General features: G+C 40.6%; 3 protein-coding genes across 6 annotated transcripts; 2 read left to right on the top strand and 1 right to left on the bottom strand.

The window, feature by feature from the left end:
• The first annotated feature begins 3,525 nt into the window (after positions 1-3,525).
• LOC139932262 (cold-inducible RNA-binding protein A-like) lies at positions 3,526-13,891 on the top strand. 3 transcript variants are annotated; one of them, XR_013505089.1, is made up of 8 exons: positions 4,053-4,089; positions 4,215-4,325; positions 4,689-4,795; positions 7,601-7,724; positions 8,125-8,320; positions 9,218-9,276; positions 12,793-12,880; positions 13,085-13,891. XR_013505089.1 is itself a non-coding variant. In XM_078285560.1 (7 exons), exons 2-7 carry the CDS (start codon positions 4,226-4,228, stop codon positions 9,749-9,751), a joined length of 600 nt encoding a protein of 199 aa, XP_078141686.1. In that variant the 5' UTR covers positions 3,526-3,576; positions 4,215-4,225; the 3' UTR covers positions 9,752-11,617. The 3 variants fall into 3 exon arrangements, 2 of the variants coding, with proteins under 2 accessions (XP_078141686.1, XP_078141685.1); XM_078285560.1 differs by lacking the exons at positions 4,053-4,089; positions 12,793-12,880; positions 13,085-13,891 and adding exons at positions 3,526-3,576; positions 9,738-11,617; XM_078285559.1 differs by lacking the exons at positions 12,793-12,880; positions 13,085-13,891 and adding an exon at positions 9,738-11,617.
• A 275-nt stretch (positions 13,892-14,166) lies between these two features.
• LOC139932291 (cold-inducible RNA-binding protein-like) lies at positions 14,167-19,964 on the top strand. 2 transcript variants are annotated; one of them, XM_071926014.2, is made up of 7 exons: positions 14,167-14,259; positions 14,761-14,875; positions 14,984-15,090; positions 17,062-17,224; positions 17,327-17,396; positions 17,606-17,640; positions 19,031-19,964. In XM_071926014.2, exons 2-7 carry the CDS (start codon positions 14,773-14,775, stop codon positions 19,048-19,050), a joined length of 498 nt encoding a protein of 165 aa, XP_071782115.1. In that variant the 5' UTR covers positions 14,167-14,259; positions 14,761-14,772; the 3' UTR covers positions 19,051-19,964. The 2 variants fall into 2 exon arrangements, with proteins under 2 accessions (XP_071782115.1, XP_071782114.1); XM_071926013.2 differs by having other exon boundaries at positions 17,606-17,670.
• Positions 19,965-20,911: 947 nt separating this feature from the next.
• On the bottom strand, positions 20,912-23,729 carry LOC139932303 (granzyme B(G,H)). The gene is made up of 5 exons (XM_071926027.2): positions 23,614-23,729; positions 23,250-23,406; positions 22,614-22,746; positions 22,155-22,382; positions 20,912-22,050 (listed from the first exon to the last, which is right to left on the bottom strand). Exons 1-5 carry the CDS (start codon positions 23,669-23,671, stop codon positions 21,871-21,873), a joined length of 756 nt encoding a protein of 251 aa, XP_071782128.1. The 5' UTR covers positions 23,672-23,729; the 3' UTR covers positions 20,912-21,870.
• Positions 23,730-24,992: the final 1,263 nt, after the last annotated feature.

Below are 24,992 nucleotides of genomic sequence, written 5' to 3'. Positions count from 1 at the left end.
TTGTATCTCAGAATGAGAGTGAGCATTCTCACTCTCACTCTCATTCTGTCTCCACAAGAGCTGGAGATCTTTTTTTCTGCACTGCCTCTTGATGTCCTCCGTGTCTCTTGAGTGCTGATAGAATAGATGCAAGATAGCTCAGTGTGTGTGTGTGTGTGTGTGTGTGTGTGTATGTGTGTGTGTGTGCGTGTGTGCGTGTGAGTGAGTTTGAGTGTGCAGAGGGGGTGATGAGGGGAGAGTAGGAAAGGCACGGCAGGTTTCCATGACAACAACTTTTTATTTGCGCTTCCTCAATGGCGTTGGTGGAGGAGAGAGAGAGAGAGAGAGAGAGAGACAGAGAGAGAGCGAGAGAGAGACAGAGAGACAGAGAGAGAGAGAGTCTGGCAGAGTTATTAGGCAGAGACAGGCTAGTGGGCTGGGGTGCATGGGCAGGCGGGGGTGGAAGAAGGCAGCAGAGTTGTATGCCTGCTTGCTTGCTTTGTCTAGAACAGAATGTCCTCTTTGTATACACCCCTCCCTTGTCGGATGACAACTAACCAACAACTTGCTCGCAGTCATCCATAAATACCTTATGAACACTGTGCCGCAGAAATTCGTTTGTGTCTATACCATCTGATAAGCAGCAAGGATGCCTCTCAAGAGTAAATCACGTGTTCCTCAACGTCGTCTTTGCATGTTTGTGTGCACATATACGTATGTGTGCGTATGTATGAATGTATGCATGCTTCAGATGACACAAACGTGCATAATATGGTGACTCACCAACTCATCTTGCCTGCTGTAGAACATAAAGGAACTTTCCGTATTCTTCTGAAACTCCTCTCTGCCCCCATTTAGTTTGATGCTGAGCCACATGAATCCGACGCCCACCTTGGGCACTGGAGTGAGCTGGCCTACAGAACATGCATCTGCAACATACACAGATTCACCCGCTGATATACACAGTGATACGCACACACACACACACCTACACACACACACACGCACACACACACACACACACACACACACACACAAGCACACACAGGCACACAATGCATACAGTGGTATTTATTCTTCAACACTCTCTTGCTTACAGCACTGTCTCTCATTCTCTCTCACACACACACAATTTGGGCATGCAGACACACACACACACACACACACACACACACACACAATACAACAGACACATATGAACACACACTGATAGACTGTCTATCTGTGTTGGGAATGACTCACCTCCTCCACCTGGAGTAGAGCCAAGCCTCTCTCGCCTCCACCCCCTTCATCTGTGTGAGCCCTTCACTTCACTCACTCCAGCTCCACTATGGAAGCATTTCAATCATTCAAATTAGCTGTAATCACAGCCAAAGGCTTAGAGTGGGAATGGCAGCACGTCACTCTGCATACTCGAGAACACTTAATACATTGATTTTATATTGAGCATGCTGTGTTTCAAAGAGGGAGCTGGGGAGGAAATAAATAAGCTACGCAGGCCTAGTCTTTTCTGCCATGCATGCGTCCAAGACAAAGGATGGAAGCTGGGATGAGAGGCCGTCTTTATAATGAGCACTGCAAAAGACTCCTTTCAGTCTTCAGGCCTGACATGTGAGAAGCAGTGCATCAGTGGCACCAGCTGCAGTCTTCACATAATGACAGAAATTATTGGCTCGTTAATGGGCAGCTTAGCCTTGAGTGTTCAGCCCGCAACGCCATTCCGGAGAACAGGGGAAAACAGGATCAATCTCTGCTATGGACGTGCTGTAAAACACGGGATGCATCCAAAGGACATCTTATCCACATCTCAGGCTCTCTCTCTCTCTCTCTCTCTCTCTCTCTTCCCCCCTCTCTCTCTAATCCATACTGGCCCCCGGAGACACATATTAGGAGACTCCTACACACGCCCCTCCCACACCTTCTCTCTCCCCCACACACACACCATCCTCACCACCACTATCTGTCCACCTCCACAGTCAGCTTGTGGACAAACCCAGAATAACAATGTGATCTTACCTCTTAAAGGCACACAGGCAGCTTTTGTCTTTCACTTCATGCCTTTGTAGCTACGGTTCGTGTGTTCTTCATAACATTGATGTTGGCTTAATAGATAAAAACCAGCCAGTCATACAATCACTCCATGTAGATACACGTATTTCTTATGAACATGCAATATCCTGGTGGTATTTAAAATATATCTTTGCAAAATATATTTTTATAGACTGTTGTTTTGGACTATATGGGTTTGTCCAGTTGGTCCAGTGAGCAGGCTGAACAGCTGTGTGTGGGATAATCATCTGAGATAAACATAGCGGGCATCACAGCCAAACTGCAGCACATCTGAGCACTGGAGCACTCACACACCCAGCCTCTGCAAAGCCGCGGCTCCAGAATAGCAATCAACATCAAACAGAGAGTCAAGTGCAGGACACAGCACTTGTAGGCTGCAGTCAATGAGCCTCTCTGAGGAGGTACTGGTCCAGGCTCCGACTTGCATGAGGAAGCCTGCGATAAATTTGCTTAGAGCACCCCCATCTGTCACAACAAGTGAAACTACAGTTGTGTCAGAGTGAGTAAATGGCACAGTAATGTTCATAATTTGGGAGACTTATGGGAGAAGCAGTGCCTATAGACAACATTCCTGTCCTGAAATTGATTGATTGATTGATTGATTGATTGATTGATTGACTGGTTTGTTAGTTGAATTTATTTGATATATTCAGTACATTTCAACAAGCATGCAGCATTAAAGCCATCAGAATGACACAATTAAGTCACCACTGTAGCCTCTGAAAACAAACATCCACCTACTTCCTCAATATGTTTAAAATGTCTCGGTGGACCAATTTTACAGGTACTCAGTTGCCTCAGTTAAAGTTGTCAATAAAGCCTAATAGGCTGAGTCTACCAGAGTGGAAAACTGTGGTCTTGTACAGGAAGCTATGAGGTGCGCTTGTGTGTAGGAGGTGCTGAGGTGAAAAAAAAAAAAAAGGTAGCTCAGAAGTCAGAATGCTAACTGCAGCAGTATCTGCTGCTATTTTTAACCCGACTGTGGTCTAAACTTAATCTTAATTATCTACAGCAACAACATTGGTCTTGAAACAGTCCATGATCGCAGTTACAAAAGAGCCTATTCATTTAATTGTTGATGGCTCTCATCTTCCTTTAATTCTTGATTTTGGAGGACCTCTGTTTATTAGCCTACAGTCTTAACTAATAGTTTTAACTGCAGTGGAAAAAAGTGTTTTTTTTTCCATGTCTGGTTTTCATTCTGTGAGAGTGCTGATATCAGAGATAAGGACCGAAATTTAGAGCATGCTTGTTTTTATGATATGCCTCTGTATGGTTTTTACATGGATTTTCATTCTTGCCCTAATGCAAAACGTCATTCGTATTTTAATCTTGCACTCAAAACCCCTCCTCAGTGAAATAGGACTGGACCAAGTGTTATGCTGCCACGTAGTGGACTAGGGGAGAATTAGCATGTTTGTTTTCCCTTCCAGGAAGTCAGTCACAATTCTCAGCTAAGCGGAAGAGCTGCAGCAGAGGCCATTTTAGCAAGCAGCGTTTTCATATCAGACGAAGCCAAACCACAAAGTAGGTAACTAAAGTTATTGTTGCGCAGTTTTTGACATAATTGACCTTGTTACCTGATAATTTCAGATAACCCAATCATCGTTGTTAAATCAACAAAAACTGTATTCGTTTACTGTGTCGCTAACACGTTACCTGAAGCTAACGTTAAGGCTAGTCCTCTAAGGTAACGTCAGCTAACCTAGTACGTTAATAAGTAGTGTGGTGCCTACTTGACTTAGCACTGCAGAATAAAAACGACTTTCAGTTCATCCGTGTTGGAAATTGACCAGGTGTAAAGAGCACTGACGGCGTAACTCGAGCTGAGCAGGAAACAATTTTCGCTAGTTCAGTTAATATTGCCCTAAGCTAACGTGATTATCCAGTAGCAGAGTAGTTGGCATTCTAGTCGTCAGCCTTCATTTTTTACAGTCTGTGTGTCAGCCGTACAGGGTGGGGTAGTGTACAAAAATAACTGGGTTAAGCAAGCAAGCAAGTTGGCTCAAACCACGGCTATGGAAATCGGACCGAATTTCAGTGGGCGAATTTAGCATTAACTTAAATTGATTAGTGTTAAGTCAACAGTCAAATTGTAGGAGCTCCCTTATGTTTTGCATTTTCATTTGAGTCTGTCTTTAGTAATGTTGTTATTGTTTTCAAAGAATCACCCAAGATGTCTGACGAAGGCAAGTTGTTTGTCGGTGGACTGAGCTTCGACACAGATGAGACTTCACTCGAAGATGCATTTTCCAAGTATGGAAACATTGTCAAAGGTATGATGCTCGAACCCCAACTGCCTCAAAATCTCACTGCAATTCAATTGTATTTACTTGCAGAAGTACCAGCATGATGGCTCTGACAGGAATAAAGGAAAGCTTGGTAGTCATCGTGTCGAGTTTAAATGTAGCTTTCATGTTGAATGCATGAACTCTATGTTTCCCCTGAGGAAAGTTTACTCTGTATGTCAGAATCAGGGGGAAGACACCCTCTCTCGCTCCCAGTCTTTCCTGGGTTTTGAACATGTTGGTGCTTGCATGGTACACACCTGTTTTCAGACTCAAGACACAAGTAAATGTGGTTGAAAAACTCTCTGAATCTACACTGCCTAATCTGGTTGACTTTACTCATCTTTTCAGTTGACGTCGTTAAAGATCGTGACACAAGGAAGTCGAGGGGATTTGGCTTTGTTACGTTTGAGAACCCTCAAGATGCGAAAGACGCGTTGACTGCCATGAATGGAAGGGTGAGTGGTTGGACAAGTTTATTCTTGTGATTGGACCTAAGAATGTATGTATTGAATGAAGTTGATATGAGAGGTATCATCAACACTTAAATAAAACACACCCTAGAACACTTCAACACTGTTAATAAACAGGTATTGGCGATTTACCTTCCATTTCTGTTTTGTGGTGTATTTTTATTATTCCCCTGGACGACTGGCTAGACCTGGGTGGTATTCCAGAAAGCGGGTTTAGTGACAACTCTGAGTTTGTTAACCCTGAGATGAGGGAAACTCCGGGTTTTCAGTTCCAGAAAGAGAGGTAACTTAAACTCTGGGTTGAACCTAACCTGCTCGCTGGCAGGTTTTCTTCAACAAACCCTGAGTTTCTCTCTGTCTCCTCCCTCTTACAGAGCCAGACACGCTGTTTCATTTCCTCATTCATTCAATCCGTATCAAAGCGCATTAATTAGCGGAGGTTTACTGTATGTCAGAATCAAAATCCTGGTTGGATATTAGTTTGTTACTCAAGGACTATCTAAAGTTACCGCTTTTATGGGCATCAGTCATTTCTTTGAACAGCGGTTTTTGCCTTCACATTCAAATATTAGCCTACACAGCGTGAATTCACCCTCAGCTCAGAATAAAACCTTTGCATGTCCTTTTTGCAAGTGGAAGTTTTTTTTTTTTTTTTATAACACTGTGACTCTGTGCACACAAGACAGCTGTCAGTTTGTTAGAACAGTTCCTGCACTGAAATGTTTATTGCACATAATGTGTAATATCAGTTTAAATTTACAAAATCGGTATGAAGCTTTAGACATAGGATCAATGAATAATTATCTCTTATCACTCATGATGTGATTGGTCGCACTGATGGAACATCATTCCTATAATATTGGAGATTATATGTTAATATTTCTGAGTGAGCAGGATCGTGGTGCAGCTGCAGAATGTAGTTTGAAAGTGAGTTTTTTAAATAGGGTGCATAGTCTTAACATGTTTTAACAGCATTTCAGTGACAATGTTTAAATTTACTACATTTGTTGAAGTAGCTGAAATAAAGTCACTGAATGCTGTTGAGCCAAGATACAAATAGATGTCTAAAAATTTAAAATCTACTGTATTTTAACCTTGACGCCTTTTCAAGTGCAAATCATCAAATGCATTATTACTGGATCAGATTGTGAGCTTACAATCATGTCTCTCTGTCTCTGATCTATATATTTTTTAAATCTTTAACTATATTTTTCATCTTCAGTTGCTGACCCCTGTGTTTTGTCCCCGTCAGATTAAAGCTGAACAAATATATTTAAAATGTAATGTAGGCTATAGCCTAATACACAGTCAGATTCCACCACTTTATCATCCATTAAGGAAATGTAAGTCTGGTAAAAAATGAATTAATGGACAACACTGAATAAAACTTTATTGTGTTAACTTATTGACACTTTTCCCCACTCTGACTCAGGCTCTTTTTTTAAAGATAAATGTGCACCGTCCGCATACACATGCATTAATATCTCTACGTCCACTGGATTAAAATGGAGGCTCTGCCTTTATTTACCTGTTGCCATGGTGAATCGTAGTATCAGAGCTCCATTGATGATGGCTTTTTTCATTCACCACGCATGAGATTAACTCAAGGCCCTGACACACCAGGCCGACGGTCGGCCTTCGGGCAATGTCGGGCCGTTGGTAAGCGTCGGTGTCCCTAGTTTTTGCGGTGTGTCCCGGCCGATTGAGCATGTTGAATCGGCGTCGGAGCCGTCGGTGAGAGAGATCACTCTGATTGGTAGTTCGTGTTTTGCCTCTGGATGATTGGACTGATAAATTCCTTCAACATGTGGAACTGAACAGGAAAGAGCCGAGCGAAATTTTTAAAATCGGAGGTTTCATTTATCTCCAGCTCTCGACACAGGTTCGGGAAAGCCCCTTGAGCCTGTCGCTGGAGTAACGTTATTCATGATTTCACCCATTTAGTGCGGTTTCTCCTTATTTTTCGCCTCCGCCTCTTCCTTTCTTCTTCCACAACCAAAAGACCAAGGGCTGACAACGCCAGTGCCATTTGCAACTTCTTATCAGACATAAGGTATGGAGAGTTATTTCCCCTCACGCAGGCGCAGAACGTACGTGCTAGTTGGCCGTCGGCTGTAGTCTTTGTGTTCAAGTGCAACTTTTTGGACCAGACGCAGGCGACGTGAGGCGACGCAACAGTCGGCCTTCGTCGCCGCTGGTTCTTTGAAGTCGGTTTGGTGTGTCAGGGCCTTCAGAGTGAACATACTCAGAGTTGATTGAACTAACTCAGATCAGCTGTTCTGGAACCGAAAACATGGAGTTTCCTATCTCGGGGTTAATCAACTCAGAGTTCAGGGTTAGACTCAGAGTTTGTTGAACCTGCTTTCTGGAATGGACCCCTGGACAATGTGAGGTCACACTGAGATATTTGCAGAGCTGTTACAATGGAGTTTAAAAGCAGAATCCAATGCAGCCACAAGCCATTACATTTTGAGTAGAGGCGTAGCTCTCACTTTTTGGAACTGGAAAAACTGGACAAACTTGCTGTCTTGCTGCCGTTACCGCCTTTGCTCTCTCCACCTACGTGCATAACCCACAGCTAAATGGAACAAGTTCAGGCACATTCTTGGGGTTGTTGTAAGGAACTCAGGGAAATGTAGGAAATCACTAACTGAAGTAGAGGTAGACAAGGCAGGTTGAGCATGACTGTTTTTTTTTTTTTTGTACTTCCAAGACTGGCCTTAATAACAATAATGTTGGTATCATCTGTACCTCTCATTTGCATGTTTTTTGATTCTCTTATCCTCACAGACTATTGATGGGAGACAGATCCGTGTGGATGAAGCAGGGAAGCCTAGAGGACGATCCGGCGGGGGGTTCCGTGGCGGCCCTGGGGGCCGTGGTGGTGGATTCCCCAGAGGGGGTAGAGGAAGAGGTGGGTGAGGTTATTTGGGAGGTAAGGGCTGGCCTTGCAATGCGGTTCAAACCCTATTTGCTTGAAGTCCATGCCCTGTCTTGTCATTAACATGTGTTCTAAATGGTTGTACTGTAATACGAGTATGGTTTTACAAGAATGCAGAATTAACATGTTTATTTTCTAATGTGTTACCTTTTAAGTGAAATGATTCAGTGTTTTCTTCTTAAAAAAAAAAAAAATGTAGATTGGGTGGATGGGGGTTATTTTGGCTCCGAGGGCCAGGTTTGTTCCTGGGCTCATTAAAAGATCAGTTCCAGTAGGCTCTGTTTAAGAATGTCTCATATTTGGCTATTTATCTCATGAAAAGTGTGCTGTAACTGTATTTTGACTGTTTTTTTTTTTGGTTTTTTTTCCACAGGATTTTGTGACAGGAGTTATGGAGACCGCAACTATGTAGCGGATAACAGTTATGGCAGAGACAGAAGCTTTGGTGGCGACAGAGGCTATGGCAGAGACAGGAGCTATGGAAGCGGTGAAGAGAGGAGCTACGGGAGTGGATACAAGAGTGGTGGTGGTGGTGGATACTCAGGAAACGGTGGATACAGAGATAACAGGTGAAAATTATAGGTGGTATCACTGACAAGCTTGGTTGATTACAGCAGGCAATCAATTGGTTGTAGATACAGTTGGTGGCAACAGTGCAGTGTTAGGCAGCAGGGTGGTGTAACAAGTGCGGAGGCAGGGAGCAAAACACTGAATCCCTTCCAGCCCCAGAGGTGCTGTTTTGTAGCTGACCCTGCACCCTTCCCCGTGGAAAGGGGCACAGGGTGTCCGTTGGTCCTTTTAAAAAGTTTCAAAATAAATTATTGAAATTTAAGGCCTTTAAAAAGTATTAAAGTAATAGTAAAGTATTAAAATGCCTTAAATCCAGTAATTGGAGGTATTATTGTCTTTACCATGTAATGACATGTTTATTTCTGCTGCATGTCCACTTTAAATTAATACAGAATAGGGTTAGTAGTACAATGTGCATCATATCTGCTAAGCTAAGCACAGTTGGACATCATATCCCTTAACAATTAATTCCTGATGTCCTTTCTCTTATACTGCCCATTTATAGTTTCATGACTTTCATTAGCTATGTTCAATCAGAAATCTGCTGGTTTTGCCAGCTTTGTTTCTTTAGTATTTTTTAATTTGTCTTAAATTCAATTACAGGTAGCATTTAAAAGAAAAAAAGTCTTAAATTTGGCTTTCTGAAACCTGCAGAAACCCTGGGGCAACCGAAAAGAGAATTTATCCTTCATGAATCAGTAAAGACGATTGTTATGCAGTATCCAATTGGTCATCACTTAAAAGCAGCACAGATCCATGGTTGAACATTAACACCACAATTAATGAGCTTTAAGCTATGATTTATGAGGTGACTAAGTCCCCTCTTATTTCTAAGTAATCATTGTATTATAAATCTCTTCTCACTGCCTAATGTTCCTGTTCCTCCTACATTTCAGAAGTCAGTCATATGGAGAGAGCTCTGGTGGATCATACAGAAACAGCTATGACAGCTATGGTGAGTATCAGTGATGTAACTAAAGTAGGTTCTTATGTAGTTTTTTCACCATTATTGTGCAGCCATGTTGAAATATGAAAAGTCCTCATCACGCCTCAGTAAGACTGCTGCTGAAAACCCAAAAGCACTTACCCTCGTGGATTAGTATGTTAAAAGTAGTCAACATCCCCTCAAAGATTTCCATCTATCCATCTATCCATCTATCCAAGTAGAATCAGGATTATCCAGCGGCCATTTTCATTTGTTGGTGCAAAAAATCTCAAGTTTTGCCTTTTTAGAGAGTCAAAAGCACGCTTATATTGTCCGTCAACGTGATACTTCCTTACTGCTATGAGAGAACGATTTGATAGAGCTGTGATGCAAAACATTTTAGGCTCTAAGCTTTGACTGTTCTGTGTGGAAAAAAAATGTCCGAATGCTGCTTCAGTGTCTTTACACTTGTGCCTACTTCTTGTCCTCAGCCTCACGCGAGTAAAAACACAAAAAACTTCGTGATTGCAAGATCATCACTACCCCTGGCTGTTTTTTAAAAGATGTTCCTCGAAGACCTTTTTTGATTGATTTTTGGGAGAGGGTTTTTTTTTTTGTTTGTTTGTGGTAGGCTACATGGTTCAACAGACTTTGCAGTACCATGAATCCCTTGTTTAAGTGTTGGAAGTTTTTCTGTATCCTCTCAAGAGAGTAGTTTAGAATCCTGTAGGATATGAATTAGTTTTAGTCTTTATGCTGCGTAAGGGTCATAATATATTTTTTTCTTCTTTTTTCCCTTTTGGTTTAAATGTGACTACACCCTGGACAAGGACTCAAAATTGATTTAAAATAGAAAGGCCTTTATTTTTGCTGAAAGTGTTTGCTGAACTGCTTGGTGAGATCTCTGACTCTATTCAACACAGCCTGATAGCTTCAACCTGAAATTCAGTCTATGATGATAAATTGAAGCCTCAAAATATCAGTCATGAAATTGTTCGTTAAACCTTTGCTTTTGATTAGAGTAGTAGCGAATTATGGTCCTTTCACAAAAACAACAACCATTAAACCTGCTCTTGAAGCTTGACAAGCTGTGATTATACCCTCAAGGTCTATGCCAATGTCCCTTCAGCTCTGTAATTCATTCCTTTAGAGAAGCAAGGATTGAATGCTTGCTGGGAGCACTGATTTCTATCAGAATATTTTGCATGATGTTGCTCAAGATGTGTAAACACTCGCTATACAATCAAATTATCTCTGACTTGTTAAAGGGGCTAGATAGTGAAGAGAGAGTAAATAAAAACTGTCATCGAAACACATCTTCATTGGTCAATACCTTTTTCTTACTTTTGTTACCGTAACATCGGTTTTTGAGATGCAGCTGTCCTGAAAGCTTTCCCGCAAAACTGAAACAACCTTATACAGAGATTGGTTGGCAATTCATGGAATACTTCATGCATTTGGTTGATATGGGTCATGTTGGGTTGTTTCAACTCATAGCCAGCTCTGGTGGCCAAAATGGGCAGTCAGATGATGCGCTCAGCTGGCTTACATTTGAAATCCTCAACTATTATTTTCAAGCATAACACTTCCTTATTCAGAAAATAATATAGGTTTATATACCCTGTCAACAAAATAACAAAATAAATGTAATTTTATTGGCATTGTTAGTTTTGATTTTGGCTCCATTAGACAAACCATCATTTGCTTTTTGACCATTTGATAATGAATGTTTTTGTCCTCTATCTAGAAAGCTATACAGATGACATCAGCAAGATACTTGCACTTGCGGATAGAGTTGTCATGCTCATAATAGCAGGCATTTCACACACAACTCCAGTCAGTTGGCAGAGTTTTGGATAATATTGGTTAGCAACAAAATCTTATGTGTGGAAATGAAACTAAATAACTAGAGGCTTTAAGGTTTAGATCCCTCAGTATTACAACTTTTATAGATGTAAAACGTTGGAGAATGATTTATTTAGCCAGCAAGGCAATGATATATTTGCCACTCAGAAAGGTAGTTAGGCCATGTCGGCCCAAAATCATGTTATCATGGGAAAGACACGACTGTAAGTGCTTCGAAAACCAGTAAACTATATACAAAGATGACACAAAGATCTTATGGAAATAAGTGTATCATTAAGTCAAATGAAAGTGCTTTCTAGCCCCTTTAAAAATATATTTAAAATGCTTATAGAAGATGCTGATTGCAGTCTTCTGCAGTTGGCAACATTTGGACTGATCTTTCAAGACCACCACTTCAAGAAAAATGTCACTTCAAGCAATGTGCTCTGTTTTGTGTAACCAGTATTTTTTTTTTTTTATTGTTTATTCTGGCTTCATGAAGCCCTATTAAAACTGCCAGATGAAATTGTTCTGATTTCTTGTGCCTTCAAAAGAAAAAAGCCCAGTTGAAATGTGATGCTCTGACAGTATAAATCTGCTCAGAATGTAGTGACATAATGAGTCTTTATTTTAGCGAAGGACTGGTGGCCATCAAGTGTGGGATCTCGTAAGGGTGGCTGGGTATAGTTTCCTGGAGGAAAAGATAGCATCTTTGGGATTGGTTATTTGGAGACTGTAAAATGATCTCCCAAGGTAGTTGGGCTGCTAAGGCTAGATTGGGTAGTCGGGGTGGGCAGCTGGGATGTGTTAATGCGACAATTAGACTAGAAACTGAAATGTTCTACTGGTGCTGCTGTTGCTGGTTCTGTCATAATGCTTCATTACACCCAAGAGCTCTGGCCGCTATCGTTTTGGAAATCAACAAAGTCCTTGGAGAATGAAGTGTTGGGCCTACCGACACGTGAATCCTCTGGTCTCTGGCGAAAGCTGCTCTTGGCTAGTTCATAATTGGAGATAGGCCAGTAATGTGAGGTAACGATTTTTGCTCTCCTGTTCGCATCCCTCAAATAGTTCTCATTTTGATGTCCCATTTTATCTCCTATCTACCTCTTTCCACTATGCCCAAACAGTGCTGTCACTTCTTGCCAGGCCTTGGCTGTTGCCGCCCAATTCCTAAAGAAATGAATGATGTCGTCCAGTAGCACATCCTGTCTTGGGGCCTGTTCTCATAAATAAAACAAGGCAGGAGCCTTTAAAAATGACAAGGAGCTTTGGAAAATTCCACTATCTGCAATTTGCTCAAATACCCATAGTGTAAAACCTGCTATCTTCCACAACTTTTGACCCCACCTCATCTCTGAAACTCACCTAACTTAATGGTTGTCCTATTGATTCCAAAGTTGTCTTCATCGTAACGTGTAGAATGATCTCACATTTTTTTTTGCTTTGCGTGTCAAATGTATCCCTTTGGTGCACTGTAATTTGTTTGGTTTCAAAGTGTTTTAGCTTTAAAAAAAATAATTTGGAAGAATACTTGTTTTGGTCTTTTTATCCTTAAAACAAACTCTTGACCATTACTCTATACTTTGTCTTGATACTGTAGATTAATACTGATATTCAACTGCATGCCTGTTTTGTGCCATTTCATTCACCTGAGTTGGTGTGTTTAAAACTAACTGCTCTTTCCTGTCACTTACTCAGGTTGAAACCAAGACTTGGATGAGGATGATTCTCCCTTGGGTCTGCAGGGTTACTTCAGTGCCCTTGATCCTTTTACATCCAGGACCAGGTTAGTACGAGTCCTCAAACTGGTGCCAGCGGAGATTGAGTTGATCTCACCCATTTGAGTGTCTAGTCTGGTTTTGATAGTATTCAAACCTAATGCAGAACGCAGATGTTGATAGGCCGTATTGGTTGCAGGGCGATAAAGTGTTGCAGAATAACCAATTTACCAGAAGAATTGATTGTCACTAATTTGATATCTCTCCTACAGATTCTGCAAAGGATGGCTAGGCCTAAAGAATGGAAGAGGGACTGCTCAGATTCATCAGTCAAGGCTTGCAAAGCGAAGAGGCAAACACTTGAGAAGATCATCTGTGTGGTTGTCTTTATTTGTATATGGGTAAATCTAATTGCATCAGATAGGCTTAATTCTGCATCAGATGAAACTGTTGTGAACTACTGTGGAGGGTAATGAGGCATTAAAATTGCATTAAAATCATAAGTAGTTCAGCAGCAAATCAAAAGGAGTGACCTGTCATTCAATTAGAGAGAGCACTTCCTTTTACAACCTTTTACAGTCAAATCTTTCTTTGGTCCGTCCACGAGTCTGGTAGGTGATGAAATTAAGTCTGGAGCTGGAACTGGAGGTCTTCCTTGGATATGGCAAGATGCTCATCTTGTGTGCAGTCACCTGAACTAAATTTGTAATTCGGTGTGTCTTTTACAACTTTTCATAGTCAAACCTTTTTAAACTCAAACTCAGATTTTAAATTTTGTCTGACAAAAAAGCTCTTAGCTCTAATGAATGTCTAAACCAAATGATTGTATATGGTTTGTGTTGGATAAAGCCTTGTAGTATCACTTCAGTGTGAAAATAAATGGAATAAAACTGTAGGCTGCAGATGCCTTAATGTCGTAGTCCCATTCACTGTGCCAAATTACTCCCTGACAATATAATGTTGCGGGTTATATTAGGCACTGTAACGGAAATGGTACACATGGTGCTACTGATTAATAAACTGATCAAAATGAATTGTAAATTGTACCAGTGATCAATAAAGTAAAATATGAATTCAGACTGTTGGTTGACTTATTTGCATTTGTTTTATTGTGGCTCGTGCACATGGTGGGATATGAATTGCAGTACTAGGCCTACCACAAGCGTAATTGTATATTTTTGGCAACGTCACTAAGTCTAACGTTAGTTTCTGTCCGTGATGTTACAAGAGATATTAAAAATTCGATACAACTTCGAGTTAGCCGGCTTTTAAATTCAAACTCACAGCATTAACCAGAGGCTTTTATTTTTTTGAATCTGCTCAAATCCAATCTGGTAGGCGTGTCTGGAGATCGGAAACGGCCTCGGATAAGGGTCTTCTTCCTGTCTGCGCTCTGGCCTCAGTCAGGTAGTGTGCGCCGAGTAATTTCAACGGAGTTTTCCCGGGGGTAATTTTGAGCTTTACATTACATTTATGTTGCTAGAATATTTTCTTAGCTATATAATTCTCAATGGTAAAAGAAAAATGCACAAAGTCTTTGGAGATGTAAGCGGTTGGTTAGAACCCGCGGGAAGCCTAGAGAAGGCCAGGTGCTAGCTAACATAGCATCCTTGTAACGGGACCGTCCTGGCGGCTAGAGCTAGCTAGCTACCTCGTGACTAGCTGTAACGGACCGCATCGTCTATATCGTTAGTTAAGTAAATATTTCATTTAGCTTCTTGTTACTGTTTTGGAACTAAAGTTAATTCAACCAGGAATGATGATAGGATGGATCGTCGTTAGCATCGTTATTCGCCGTGGTGAAGATAGATAATATGGGAACAAAGGGGGTTGAATCTCGGCCTAGCACGTAACGAGAGCGCGAGGAGCTAATCCTGCCTGCTGATAAGTAGGCCTGCTAGCCATCTTCCTTGCATTATACTCTTATTTTTTCCCTTTCTTTCTACAGGTGAAATTAATCATGTCTTCTGACGAGGGGAAGTTATTTGTGGGTGGCCTCAGCTTTGACACCACTGAACAGTCTCTGGAGGATGTGTTCTCCAAATATGGGCAGATATCTGAAGGCAAGTTGAATAATTTTTGGCTCATTGGAAAAATGTATGTAATTATCACTGCGTAGGTCTTAAGTTACTGTTAACGAGTTCACACACTCACTAAAGTTTCTTCTTCAGTTGTCGTTATCAAAGACAGGGAGACCCAGAGGTCCCGCGGCTTTGGTTTCGTCACCTTCGAGAATCCAGATGAAGCCAAGGATGCCATGATGGCTATGAATGGCAAGGTAAATCATTGGTATAACCCTAAATAAATTGTGAATATAATGCCTCCTATTTTTCTACGGTGTGGGGAAATGGTGAAACCCTGAAATTTTGGTTTTGATGGTACATGCAGGGTCTCCGTTAGCCGGTATATGCCTATTTTTGGCTGGTAAACCGTTGTCCGACAAATAAAGATATAGTCGGCCAAAATGTCGGGCGGGAAATGTGACACATCAATGCGTAACCTATAAAACATGGGTTTATGCGTTGACGAAACGGGCCGCACTTTTGGCAAGAAGGGGCGCCATTCCCTAATTGTTTTCAATGTGTTTGAAGCGTTTGCGCTACACGCGGCTCGCTTTTTTTTTTTTTTTTTTTTTTTTTTTTTTTTGGAGGAAGCGGGTAGTGTGCTGCTCCGATTTGAAAAGGATGCTATTTTGATGCGCTCCGAACAGAAAAGCGCCTACGTCACTGTCGCTTTTTTCTCTGCTGTCCAATCGGAGGAAAAAAGAGGAGGGGTCTTGATTCTGCCGTTAGGTCCGTTGTAATCTCAGAAAATGGAGGACAAGTTTGTAGTAGCTGTTTTTGCCCACCCTGAATCACACGTTTTCACGAGCATAATCATGATGAAATAAACGCCACCAGGCTTGGAGACAAATTAGTACCGCGATTGAAATGGATGGTAAGTTTTTTTTGTTTTTTCTTCTTTAGTTAGCTAGCGACATTAGCTAATGCTATTATCTGCATTATCTAATTAACGTAGCTGACTTTGCGGTTGCCCAGTGATAGGAAAAGGACGCATCCAGCGCCTATGCCGTTTATGTGCAGGCCTCACAAAATCAAGGCAGAGCGGTGCTGCTCGAGTTTTCAAGCCTACAACACGCATCCTGTCTGATCAAGGCTGCTCTGAAGAGGGGGGAAAAAGGTCATAAAATTATTCCAATCAGCTATGCAGCATAATCTTAAGTGTACTTTAGTCAAACAATTGCACTATGGGTCCAGAAGTGCACGTGTTCTGCACCATGCAGACCGGCACATGGATAGCAAGCAGATGCTGCCTTCAGATGCTATCAGAAATATTGTGATCACGGGTAGAGCATGCTTGAACAACCCAGAAAAGTGGTAAATACAAACAGGGAAAATTGAATTTTACATGATACCCATTCTCACTTTGTTGAACATTTAGGTCATACTCATACAACAACTTTTAGCCAATAAATGTATTAAATTATCAATTACAAAATGGATGTGAATATTCTCTTCTTCGTTATGCTGTTACAGCACAAAGTAGCTCTGTAGTACTTGGTTTCTAAAATAGTCACTAAAAACCTACTTTTGTTTCAGTGTCCTTTTTTTTTTTTTTTTTTTTTTTTTTTTTCCTGACTTAAAAGTACTTGAGCACAATGTAGTTTACCTCAGTAAAAAGTACTTGAATGAAATGTCAAACTTGTAAGTACAAGCTACAAGGAACACATGAAGGCAGCAAGACTCCACCAGATTGCTGTAGGACGTCATCATATGAAGTCACAGTGAAAATAAGAGGGGAATTTAGCATCAGTTTTGGACCTATTGATCATTTAGCCTCATTTTTTTTTCATAATTGCTATTTTATTAATTTTCAGTTAATAGAACATAGCTTTTTCTGATGGCCCTGGAATACAAATATATTAATTTTGCCTAAGTTAATATGCAATTGCAAACCTGTTTTTCTAAATTGCAAATCATTCATAGCCTACTATAAACCAAAAGGCCCACAAACAATACAGTTCCCTTTCTGTTGACTCCACTGTTAATAAAATGCACTTGTTGGCTCATTGCATTTGGTTTGCATTGTTTATTACCATTTAAATGTATTCTAGCCAATTTAAAACATGTCAGGCAAATGTTCTACTTGTCTGGAATCCTGTGGCAAATAAAAAATGTCTGACAGAAACCCCGCATACATGTTCCCCCTGCGTTTTCCCTGCTCATTTAATCCCCTGTCTTTTCTATAGTCTCTCGATGGCAGGCAGATCCGTGTGGACCAGGCCGGCAAGTCGAGCGGTGGGGGTCGTTCTGGTGGAGGCTTCCGAGGAGGTTCCAGTGGAGGCGGAGGAGGTGGATATTTTGGCGGCAGGGGACGAGGCGGTGGTGGAAGAGGCCGTGGCTTCTCACAAGGCAAGTTATTGTTGGCTTTTCTTGTAACATTGTAAAATGAACGTAAGGGTACGAATTTGTCTCATGTAATTGTGTACTTATTGGGAATATTTGTGATTTCAGGTGGTGGGGGAAGGTATGACAACAGAAGTGGAGGTGGCTACCAGGACCGAGGTTACTACAACAGAGACAGGTGAATACTGAATCTCAAAATAATTCCTGTGGTCACTCAGGCTCAAGTTGCAAGATTCGTCATCAATTAATGTATTTTGATAAGACCAATAAGTTGCTAGCTTGTTCTACAAAGCATAAATAGTTGTTTTAATTGTTCATAAATTGTAGTTGACTCACTTGAGTCTTTATTTCCTTTACTGAGCCCTTTTCTCTTTTTTGGCTTTACAGAACCCAAGGAACAGGATATGGAGAGCGTTCAGGAGGTTCGTACAGAGACAGCCATGGTAGTTATGGTGAGGCTTCTTAATTGAGCATGAACACCATTAGTTAGCAATAGGCAGCTAACCTGGTGCGTGTCAAGCCACATCCTGCTGATTGGATTCAGCCCATGCATTGTTTTCAGTCCAGAGACGGCTCTCTCAGTATTTTAATTGGAGTGGCTTCATCATCAGGCCAGCTTTCCCCCCATGCATGGTCTTGAGCGTGGTTGCACTAAGTGAAAGATCTAGGGTTCATCTGCCTTGACGGGGCATATTTTAATCAACAGTCTCTTGCAAGTTGGTCAATATTGAGTTCTAAAAACGGTATCGGCATCCAAACAATTGCCTCAAACTAGGGCAGGTTTTGCAGGATTTTTATTTATCCCATGCTGGGTGATGTTGGACCTCCTTCCTCCACCCTGTGCCTGGGTGCAGAGCCTGCATGGGACCTGATTAATCAAAGGGCTTTTTCTTCTTTGAACAGGAGGTGGTGATGTGCTCATTGACGCCCAGTAAGGCCCCCTGTAGTTGAAATATGTTGGACGAAACAATATGTTGATAGTCCAGTTTAGCACTCTACTGCAGTGTGGGTTCAAAGGTAGGCTGACTACAGTCTGCAAAAACTCCATGTTGAGCCTTTCCCCAGGTTCCCCCTATGGTGATGGATAACCAAATCCAAAAGCTTTTGGTATCATCATGGGAAATGGTGTGTAGTGGTGCCTTTATTTTTTTTTTCTCCCTAACCAGTGCGGTCAAGCTTGGTTGTTGGTAAATGTACTACATGTAGTGTAAATAATCAAAATAACATTGTTTAGCCAATTGTGCTCAATTTTTACGATCGACCATAGAAGCTCATTCTTGGCACTGGTGGCAGTGTTGCCCTGAAGCCGGTATGTTTTTTTTTCCTTCTCTTTTGGGGCTTGGTTGTCTAACTAGGAACAATTTGCTTTTTACTATTACAAGACAAGAACATGTGCACACAATGGAACCACATCACCTTATTGATTTAAATATTTGTTTCTGATAGTCTATAGTTGACTGTTATGTCAGATGCATTACAAAAATACTTCTTTGTAAATGTTAGTCTCGCAGCACTGAAAGTCTCAATTTCCACACATAAGTGTGTAAAGAGTCTCTAAACATTAGTGCTAGCTTAGTAGAAATGATTTGGATCCTTTGAGCAATTGATTTTCATCAATTTCTCTAACATTGGTATTTGTATCATGGAGTAGTTCTCACTTTGACTTCAAATTATCCAGGCGACTTGCTACCAAAAAGAAGTGACCATCTGAAGTGACAAAGTGTTTTTAATAGCAAGGCCTCTTCGAGAAACTCCCCACCTTTCCATGGAGTCCAAGTAACCTATTGCATCTCTCCAATTTCTTCCCCATAGGCGACGACGGTGGTTGGTAGCCTGGCTTGGTGGATGTCTGTTATCCAGGCAGCACCCTTATTACCCCCCTGATACGCAGCCCATTGTGATGACAGCAGACCTCGCTGGAATTCATTGTAGTGCAGAACCTACTGCACCAAACGTTGAAAAATCATTATGTTAAACCATTTATATAGATAAGAGCAGTCCTGGATAAGTTCAGGGGAGGGCCGGCTTGCACGCCAAGCCGTCTTCGCTGGTCTTTTTCCAAGTTTTATTTTTGATTTAGCTTTTGTTTTCCATCAAGCCTTCTCATTTTGTAATTGATCTGAAGAGAACAAATTTTGATTTCCGCTACACTAAGTGCACTTTGTCTCACTTTGAGCTCTGCACACACACATTCAGACAGGGCCAAGAAGGCAGGGAATGTATAACTAGAAAATGGATACACCTTTTGAAGTTTGAAGCCGCTGTACCCTGTGCAGTGGTGATTCTGATGCGAAGGGAGCATATTGCCGTTCTTGTTTGAGCATTCTGTGTAAAGGAAAATAGGATAAGGAGTAAATACACAGTTGATATTCTGCTAAATAAATATACAGTCATTGTTCAATGGATCATAGGCCGTTAATTATCTTAAGCCTCTTCAAGCGATAAACACAATGCTTCCTCCTCAAGCCATTTGGTTTCAACAGAGACTTTGTTTGCTTAATCATCTGGACATCAAGAAATGGTACTTTTGGTTTTGAAATTAGATGCTACCCACGTTTTAAGCACTGTGATAGATGACTGTAAAGCAGGCCAGATCTGTCCTCAAGTTTTTCTCGGCAAAAGTGTTCTGACAATACAAATGGAGTTCTCATTAAAAGCATCATATTGATTTTGTATGTTTTTGTTTTTTAAAGCATGCTATAATTTCATGTTTGTATTTTTCTGAAATAAAAAAAGTCTTTACAAATCCCCGGTTTTAGTTAATAGCCTTCATATACTGTACACATTTTACTCAGAATGTCGTAAAATAATCCAAGTAGTTGCAGTAATTTAAGACTAAACTATTAAGGGGCCTTTCAACCAGAATAAATGAATATTATTGTCACTCCTACAGGTACAGCTTTACTCCTGAAAGATTTTTCCGAGCCGTCTTTATAATAGTTGGCTTTTGGGTATGTGGTTCACTGGCGAATGTCTTCCAATCCAGTACAATATGTTTCAAGGAAACTACAAATCCTCACCCTCTTGTCCCAATATGCTAAATGAGGCTGTGATTTAAAGAGGATAGGAAAAACAACTAACTGCACCCTCTTTTTTTGTGTATCAATGGGAGCATGATGATTACTATTTTCAGGATATCAAATGACATTTAAGATTAGTAAACTCATGGCCATGTAGAATAAGTTTGAGTTTAAATATTGGTGAGGCGCCTTAAGCATTAATGAGGTAGGATGGCCTAGTTGTTAAAGGGCCCATCCCATAACCAAGAGATCACACATTCAATCCCTATACCAGCTGCTGTCTCATATGTGCTGTTTGCAAAGGGAAGGTGCTTTTACACCTAAATAAGCTCTTATCTCATACAGGTGTGGTTCTGAACCAGATAATGTGCTCATATCCTTGGAAAGCAACCCCAGGTGCTGTCAGTGTTTTTGTCAGTGATGCAGCTCCAGGTTCTGTCTAGGTTCTGGCTGGATAGACACTTTGTCATGCTAGAAACTTCTGAACTGTCAAAGATAACAGATTATGTGAGTTCTCCATTTGAGCTCAAGAAGTCCATTTTGAACATTGTTTCGCTGTTTGAATGCATTTTCGTCACAAGGGGGCAGTGTTGCCTTAATTGTTGCTTTAATCCACATTGTAAAAGGAAAAATGTACATGAGCACTGATCACGCCAACATAAGAAAGCAACAGTTTATTATACAGTCAAGAGATGGTGTAAAGAAAACTTAAAGGATCCTGTGTTATGATGAGATCTAAAAGTGGGTATACAGAGCAGGAAAGCCTTTAGAGACAAATAGAAATTCAGTATAATTCATAAGTAATTCATTCATTCAGTATATTCGAGTATAATTCATAAGTACATAACAAGACATGTCATCATGAGAATATAAATTCAGAAAAGATTATTTCTAAGAGTGCGTACACTTGTTTCTAACCAATGGGCCTGATTTGAAACGTGTGTCCTGGCTGGCAACAGAGCTTATGTAGGTCTAGCCTTGAAAAACCTGTTTACTCTTGGTCTATATTTTAAATTTGCCCATCATTACATTGACTGAAAGTTTAAGATTGAAAGCCTACTTAAAGAGTTAATAGCACACTTAATTCCAATTTAACAGAGCTATAAAACAGCAGCCCTATAGCACAGAAAAGCCAAGACATAGCGCTGTTATTTTTTTTTTTTTTCTCAAAATTACCAACTCATCGACATACTTTCAGTTTTTGACCCAAGTTGCTAAATATGAGGTTTAACTGTGAAGCTCGAATGATACAAATGTGAATGGGTGATTTACATTTGTATCATTTGTAAACAATGAAGTAAACATTGGATTTTTAATTAGCCTAAATATGTTGAAAAGCGTATTGATCATCAGCAAGCCAAAAAGTCTAAATTTTTTTTTTTTTTTGACAGTCCCACTTCTAAGTAATGCTTTTTATTTTTATCTATTAATTTATTTCAAATAAAGCATAAGTCATCTAATTGACATTTAAATTCTCAATTTGGATTTTGCCTTTGAATCAGAACCAGTAGAAGGGAATTTGGATGTGGCTACGTGGGATGGGTCAAAGTGCAAAATTGCTACAGTTAATTCAAATTCACAATAGTGATATGTTGTGAGTTGGTCAAGCAACCAGAAGTGTCAATCTTAATTTCATTTGTGGTTGATTTTTCCTTTAAAGGCGATGGTCCAATCAATCCAGGCTTTGTAGTCAGTAATCTTAGTGAAACCATGGATTGGTTTGCGATTTGAGGGTGGATGTGGTTTATAGGTGAAGGACACCACACCGTACGCCTTGCCATCTCCACAGACCAGTGGACCGCCAGAGTCTCCCTGGAAGCACATATACGCAGTGACTGACACATTGCTTCAACAACAGTCTAGTATCATGACTGAGTCTAGTTTAGCTCTCCATGTTAACTGACAAATATACTTACAGGGGCAGGTCCAGTGTCTCCCTCAGAGCAGTACAAGTGGTCCCGATTGCAAATAGTTTCGTCTACCAGTGTTACGTTCACTTCCATGAGGTTGGTAGTCATTTTGTTTGTTGTGCTGTTTGAAGTGCCCCAGCCGGAGACCAGACAGTGTTGTGGTAGAATGCGATCGCCGGGGCCTGCAAGGCCGATGGGTTTCACAAAGTCGGTGACATTTGCTTTTGAGCTCAACTTGAGGAAGAGGGAGAGATAGAAAATACAAACATCAAGCCAAAATATCAATTCAGATTCCTCCAATGCTCAGATGCCTAAGATATTCCCTGATTATTGTTCAGCGATGTTTATTATATATTAGGCTTATTTTTTATGAATGTATTCAAATAGAGCACTTGCAAAGACTATATAGAACGTTCCATTACTAACTACAAGGACTTTAAAGTGAATCATCTTTTTTCCCTTTACCTTAAGTAGCATTATATCATTTGTCATTCTTCCAGTCTTGTTGAAGTCTTTATGTGGAAATTCTTGTTCAATGGATATCTTCTGCTGTCCATGCTTGTGAAAATTGTGAACTCCTAATAAGGCCTCATAGGAGCTGAAACGGCAAAATTAAATGGGTGCAGTAATTGTATTGAACTGATTGGTTTGTATATTAGAGCATTCTATCCACAAAATGATGTTGAATGAAATATTGTATTGTAAAATAGATGTTACACTATATGAAGCCATTTTTCTATCTGATAATAAAAGCCATAATGCGGTATATATTAAGGAAATTATAATTTTATAGCACAGACAGTTGCTTTGGACCAGTTGCACCTCAAATACACATGTGGAATTTACAATCAGCTGATTCTTTTTGCTGTGTATTTTTATACTGCTGTTACATCAGCAGGCAGGGAGGCAGTAGTAGAGGGAAAAAGTAGCTAACTTTCAGGGGGCCCCAACCTGGAGGTGCTCCCTCAGAGAGTTGAGGTGATATTGTACTAAGTTAGACCATCTGGGTGGGGAGAGGCCCAGTCTCAAATCTTATCAGGGGACCCAGAATTCCTAGCAGCACCCCTGTCAGCAGGTAAACATAAACTGAACTGAACTTACCTGGCTTGGCAGTGGGCGGCAGTAATCACAAAGTCCTCATTCAGGAGAAAGCCATCACAATGTCTTATGGTGGAATGAAACCGCCGCACCAAAAGCACCATGTATGGTCTGCTATGTGGGACAGCCTCGTGGCCTCCAATGATTTCCACTGTGTGAACTGGTGATAAAATATTAGAAAGAAACATAATAATAACATGTCATACTTTCAACCTACAAGACTAAGATCAGACATCATATGCTCTTGTACTGTATATCACAAAAAACAGAATGGACTGCAGTTCCTCGTGTACTGCGACTGCATGCAATCATGTTTTCTGTGAAAAAAAAAACATAGATACAGCTGTAATGTTCTGCTGTAGCTTACCTTGACCATCAAGACACAGCACAAGTACCAGCATTACCAGTGTATGTTGGAGGTGCATGGTGAGATCTGAGTCCAGTTGAGCTACTGAAGATCAGTGGCACACACCACTCACCTTTTCAGTCTTATAAAGAGCAAGACAAGGAAGCACTCATCACATATGCATAAGATGTGGCTTCGGAACCACAATCATGTGAGGAGGAAGATCTAGTAACATCACTGATAACATCACCCTCAGAGCACGAAGAAAAAACTTGTTTGTCACACGATGCAACTGTCTTTTCTGACTATTTTAGATAGTGTTTACTTAGTGTCTTAATGCCTCCTCATAGAGTATTTACATTCCAGTTTTTCATTATACTACATTCTTAATTTCAGCTGGAATGAACATATGTATGGAGGGACCGTGTGTAACCATGATGCAAACACTGATAAAGTGCATTTGCAATTCTGCTGAGACGTCAATCAGGAGCAAGTCTAGACTGTAGTTAACTGTGGACACTCTTTACATATCTTTTCTGGATTTATATTCCCATGAATTTTCATCATGTGAGAAGCCACTTCTGAAGAAGATCTGTGACCGCAGGTTGACTTCTAATTGAGTCAACTGGTGCACCCTTCAGCATAAATCAGACTTATTTAGTGGCCTGTGATACACATAAATTGGTAATAATAATTCCCACTGATGCCTCTGTGGTAACGGCGCAGAGCCTTGGAGATCTCTATTGGCATTCCTTGTTCAAAGCCATGGCTTTCTCTGAGGAGCCTCTATGTCTGTCGCTTGGCCCCCGAGGTAACATTACGGTATTCTGATGTTATCACGTCATAAGACAGTGAATAAAAATAGGATTTGTTTGAAAGCGTGGCTCACTGAACTTGAAGTGAAATGTGACCAGTGGGCTTCCAAAGGTATGAAGAAGTCATTAGATTCCCTTGGAAGGGAAAGGAGATCAATCAGCAGACTTCTTCTTTATAAACCTGCATTACAGAGGTTCAAGAATAGTTTGGTCACTCTTTTTCCTTCAGGTATGGAGCCAAAATAAAATTATTTCACTATTAGAAATATTTATGTATTGCATAAATCAAACACAGTTCATAAGGTCTGTTCATAGCTTGTAGGCTCTGTAGGCCTATTTGTTTTAGTTTGGCAAAAATAAAGGAAAATTCACTTAAGAGGTCCTCGCTACTGTAATGTATTATATGTATATTGCTTTTTAGCAATGATGATGATGAAAAGTACATTTGTGTTTAAATGTATCCCACTGACCAGTGACTGGATCAGATACTCAAAATTGTTCTCACTTTAATGTAGCTACGTCCTGAAAAGATTTAAATTGATATTTCACCCAATTTTTAAGAAAAGTGCAAATCAATAGCATCTG

The sequence above is a fragment of the Centroberyx gerrardi genome, chromosome 9, assembly GCF_048128805.1.
Source record: "Centroberyx gerrardi isolate f3 chromosome 9, fCenGer3.hap1.cur.20231027, whole genome shotgun sequence".
NCBI classification, from domain to species: domain Eukaryota; kingdom Metazoa; phylum Chordata; class Actinopteri; order Beryciformes; family Berycidae; genus Centroberyx; species Centroberyx gerrardi.
This window is presented reverse-complemented; position numbering and strand designations above follow the sequence as displayed.

Bases quoted from the DNA above. Each gene is read 5' to 3' on its own strand.
- LOC139932262 (XM_078285559.1), top strand. From the start codon at position 4,068: ATGGAAATCGGACCGAATTTCA. The intron at 4,796-7,600 runs GTGAGTGGTTGG...TTATCCTCACAG, and splicing joins TGACTGCCATGAATGGAAGG to ACTATTGATGGGAGACAGAT. The intron at 7,725-8,124 runs GTGGGTGAGGTT...TTTTTTCCACAG, and splicing joins CAGAGGGGGTAGAGGAAGAG to GATTTTGTGACAGGAGTTAT.
- LOC139932291 (XM_071926013.2), top strand. From the start codon at position 14,773: ATGTCTTCTGACGAGGGGAAGTTATTTGTGGGTGGCCTCAGCTTTGAC. The intron at 15,091-17,061 runs GTAAATCATTGG...TCTTTTCTATAG, and splicing joins TGATGGCTATGAATGGCAAG to TCTCTCGATGGCAGGCAGAT. The intron at 17,397-17,605 runs GTGAATACTGAA...TTGGCTTTACAG, and splicing joins GGTTACTACAACAGAGACAG to AACCCAAGGAACAGGATATG.
- LOC139932303 (XM_071926027.2), bottom strand. From the start codon at position 23,671: ATGCACCTCCAACATACACTGGTAATGCTGGTACTTGTGCTGTGTCTT. The intron at 23,407-23,613 runs GTAAGCTACAGC...TTTTATCACCAG, and splicing joins GCTGTGTCTTGATGGTCAAG to TTCACACAGTGGAAATCATT. The intron at 22,383-22,613 runs GTAAAGGGAAAA...CTCTTCCTCAAG, and splicing joins ATGATATAATGCTACTTAAG to TTGAGCTCAAAAGCAAATGT.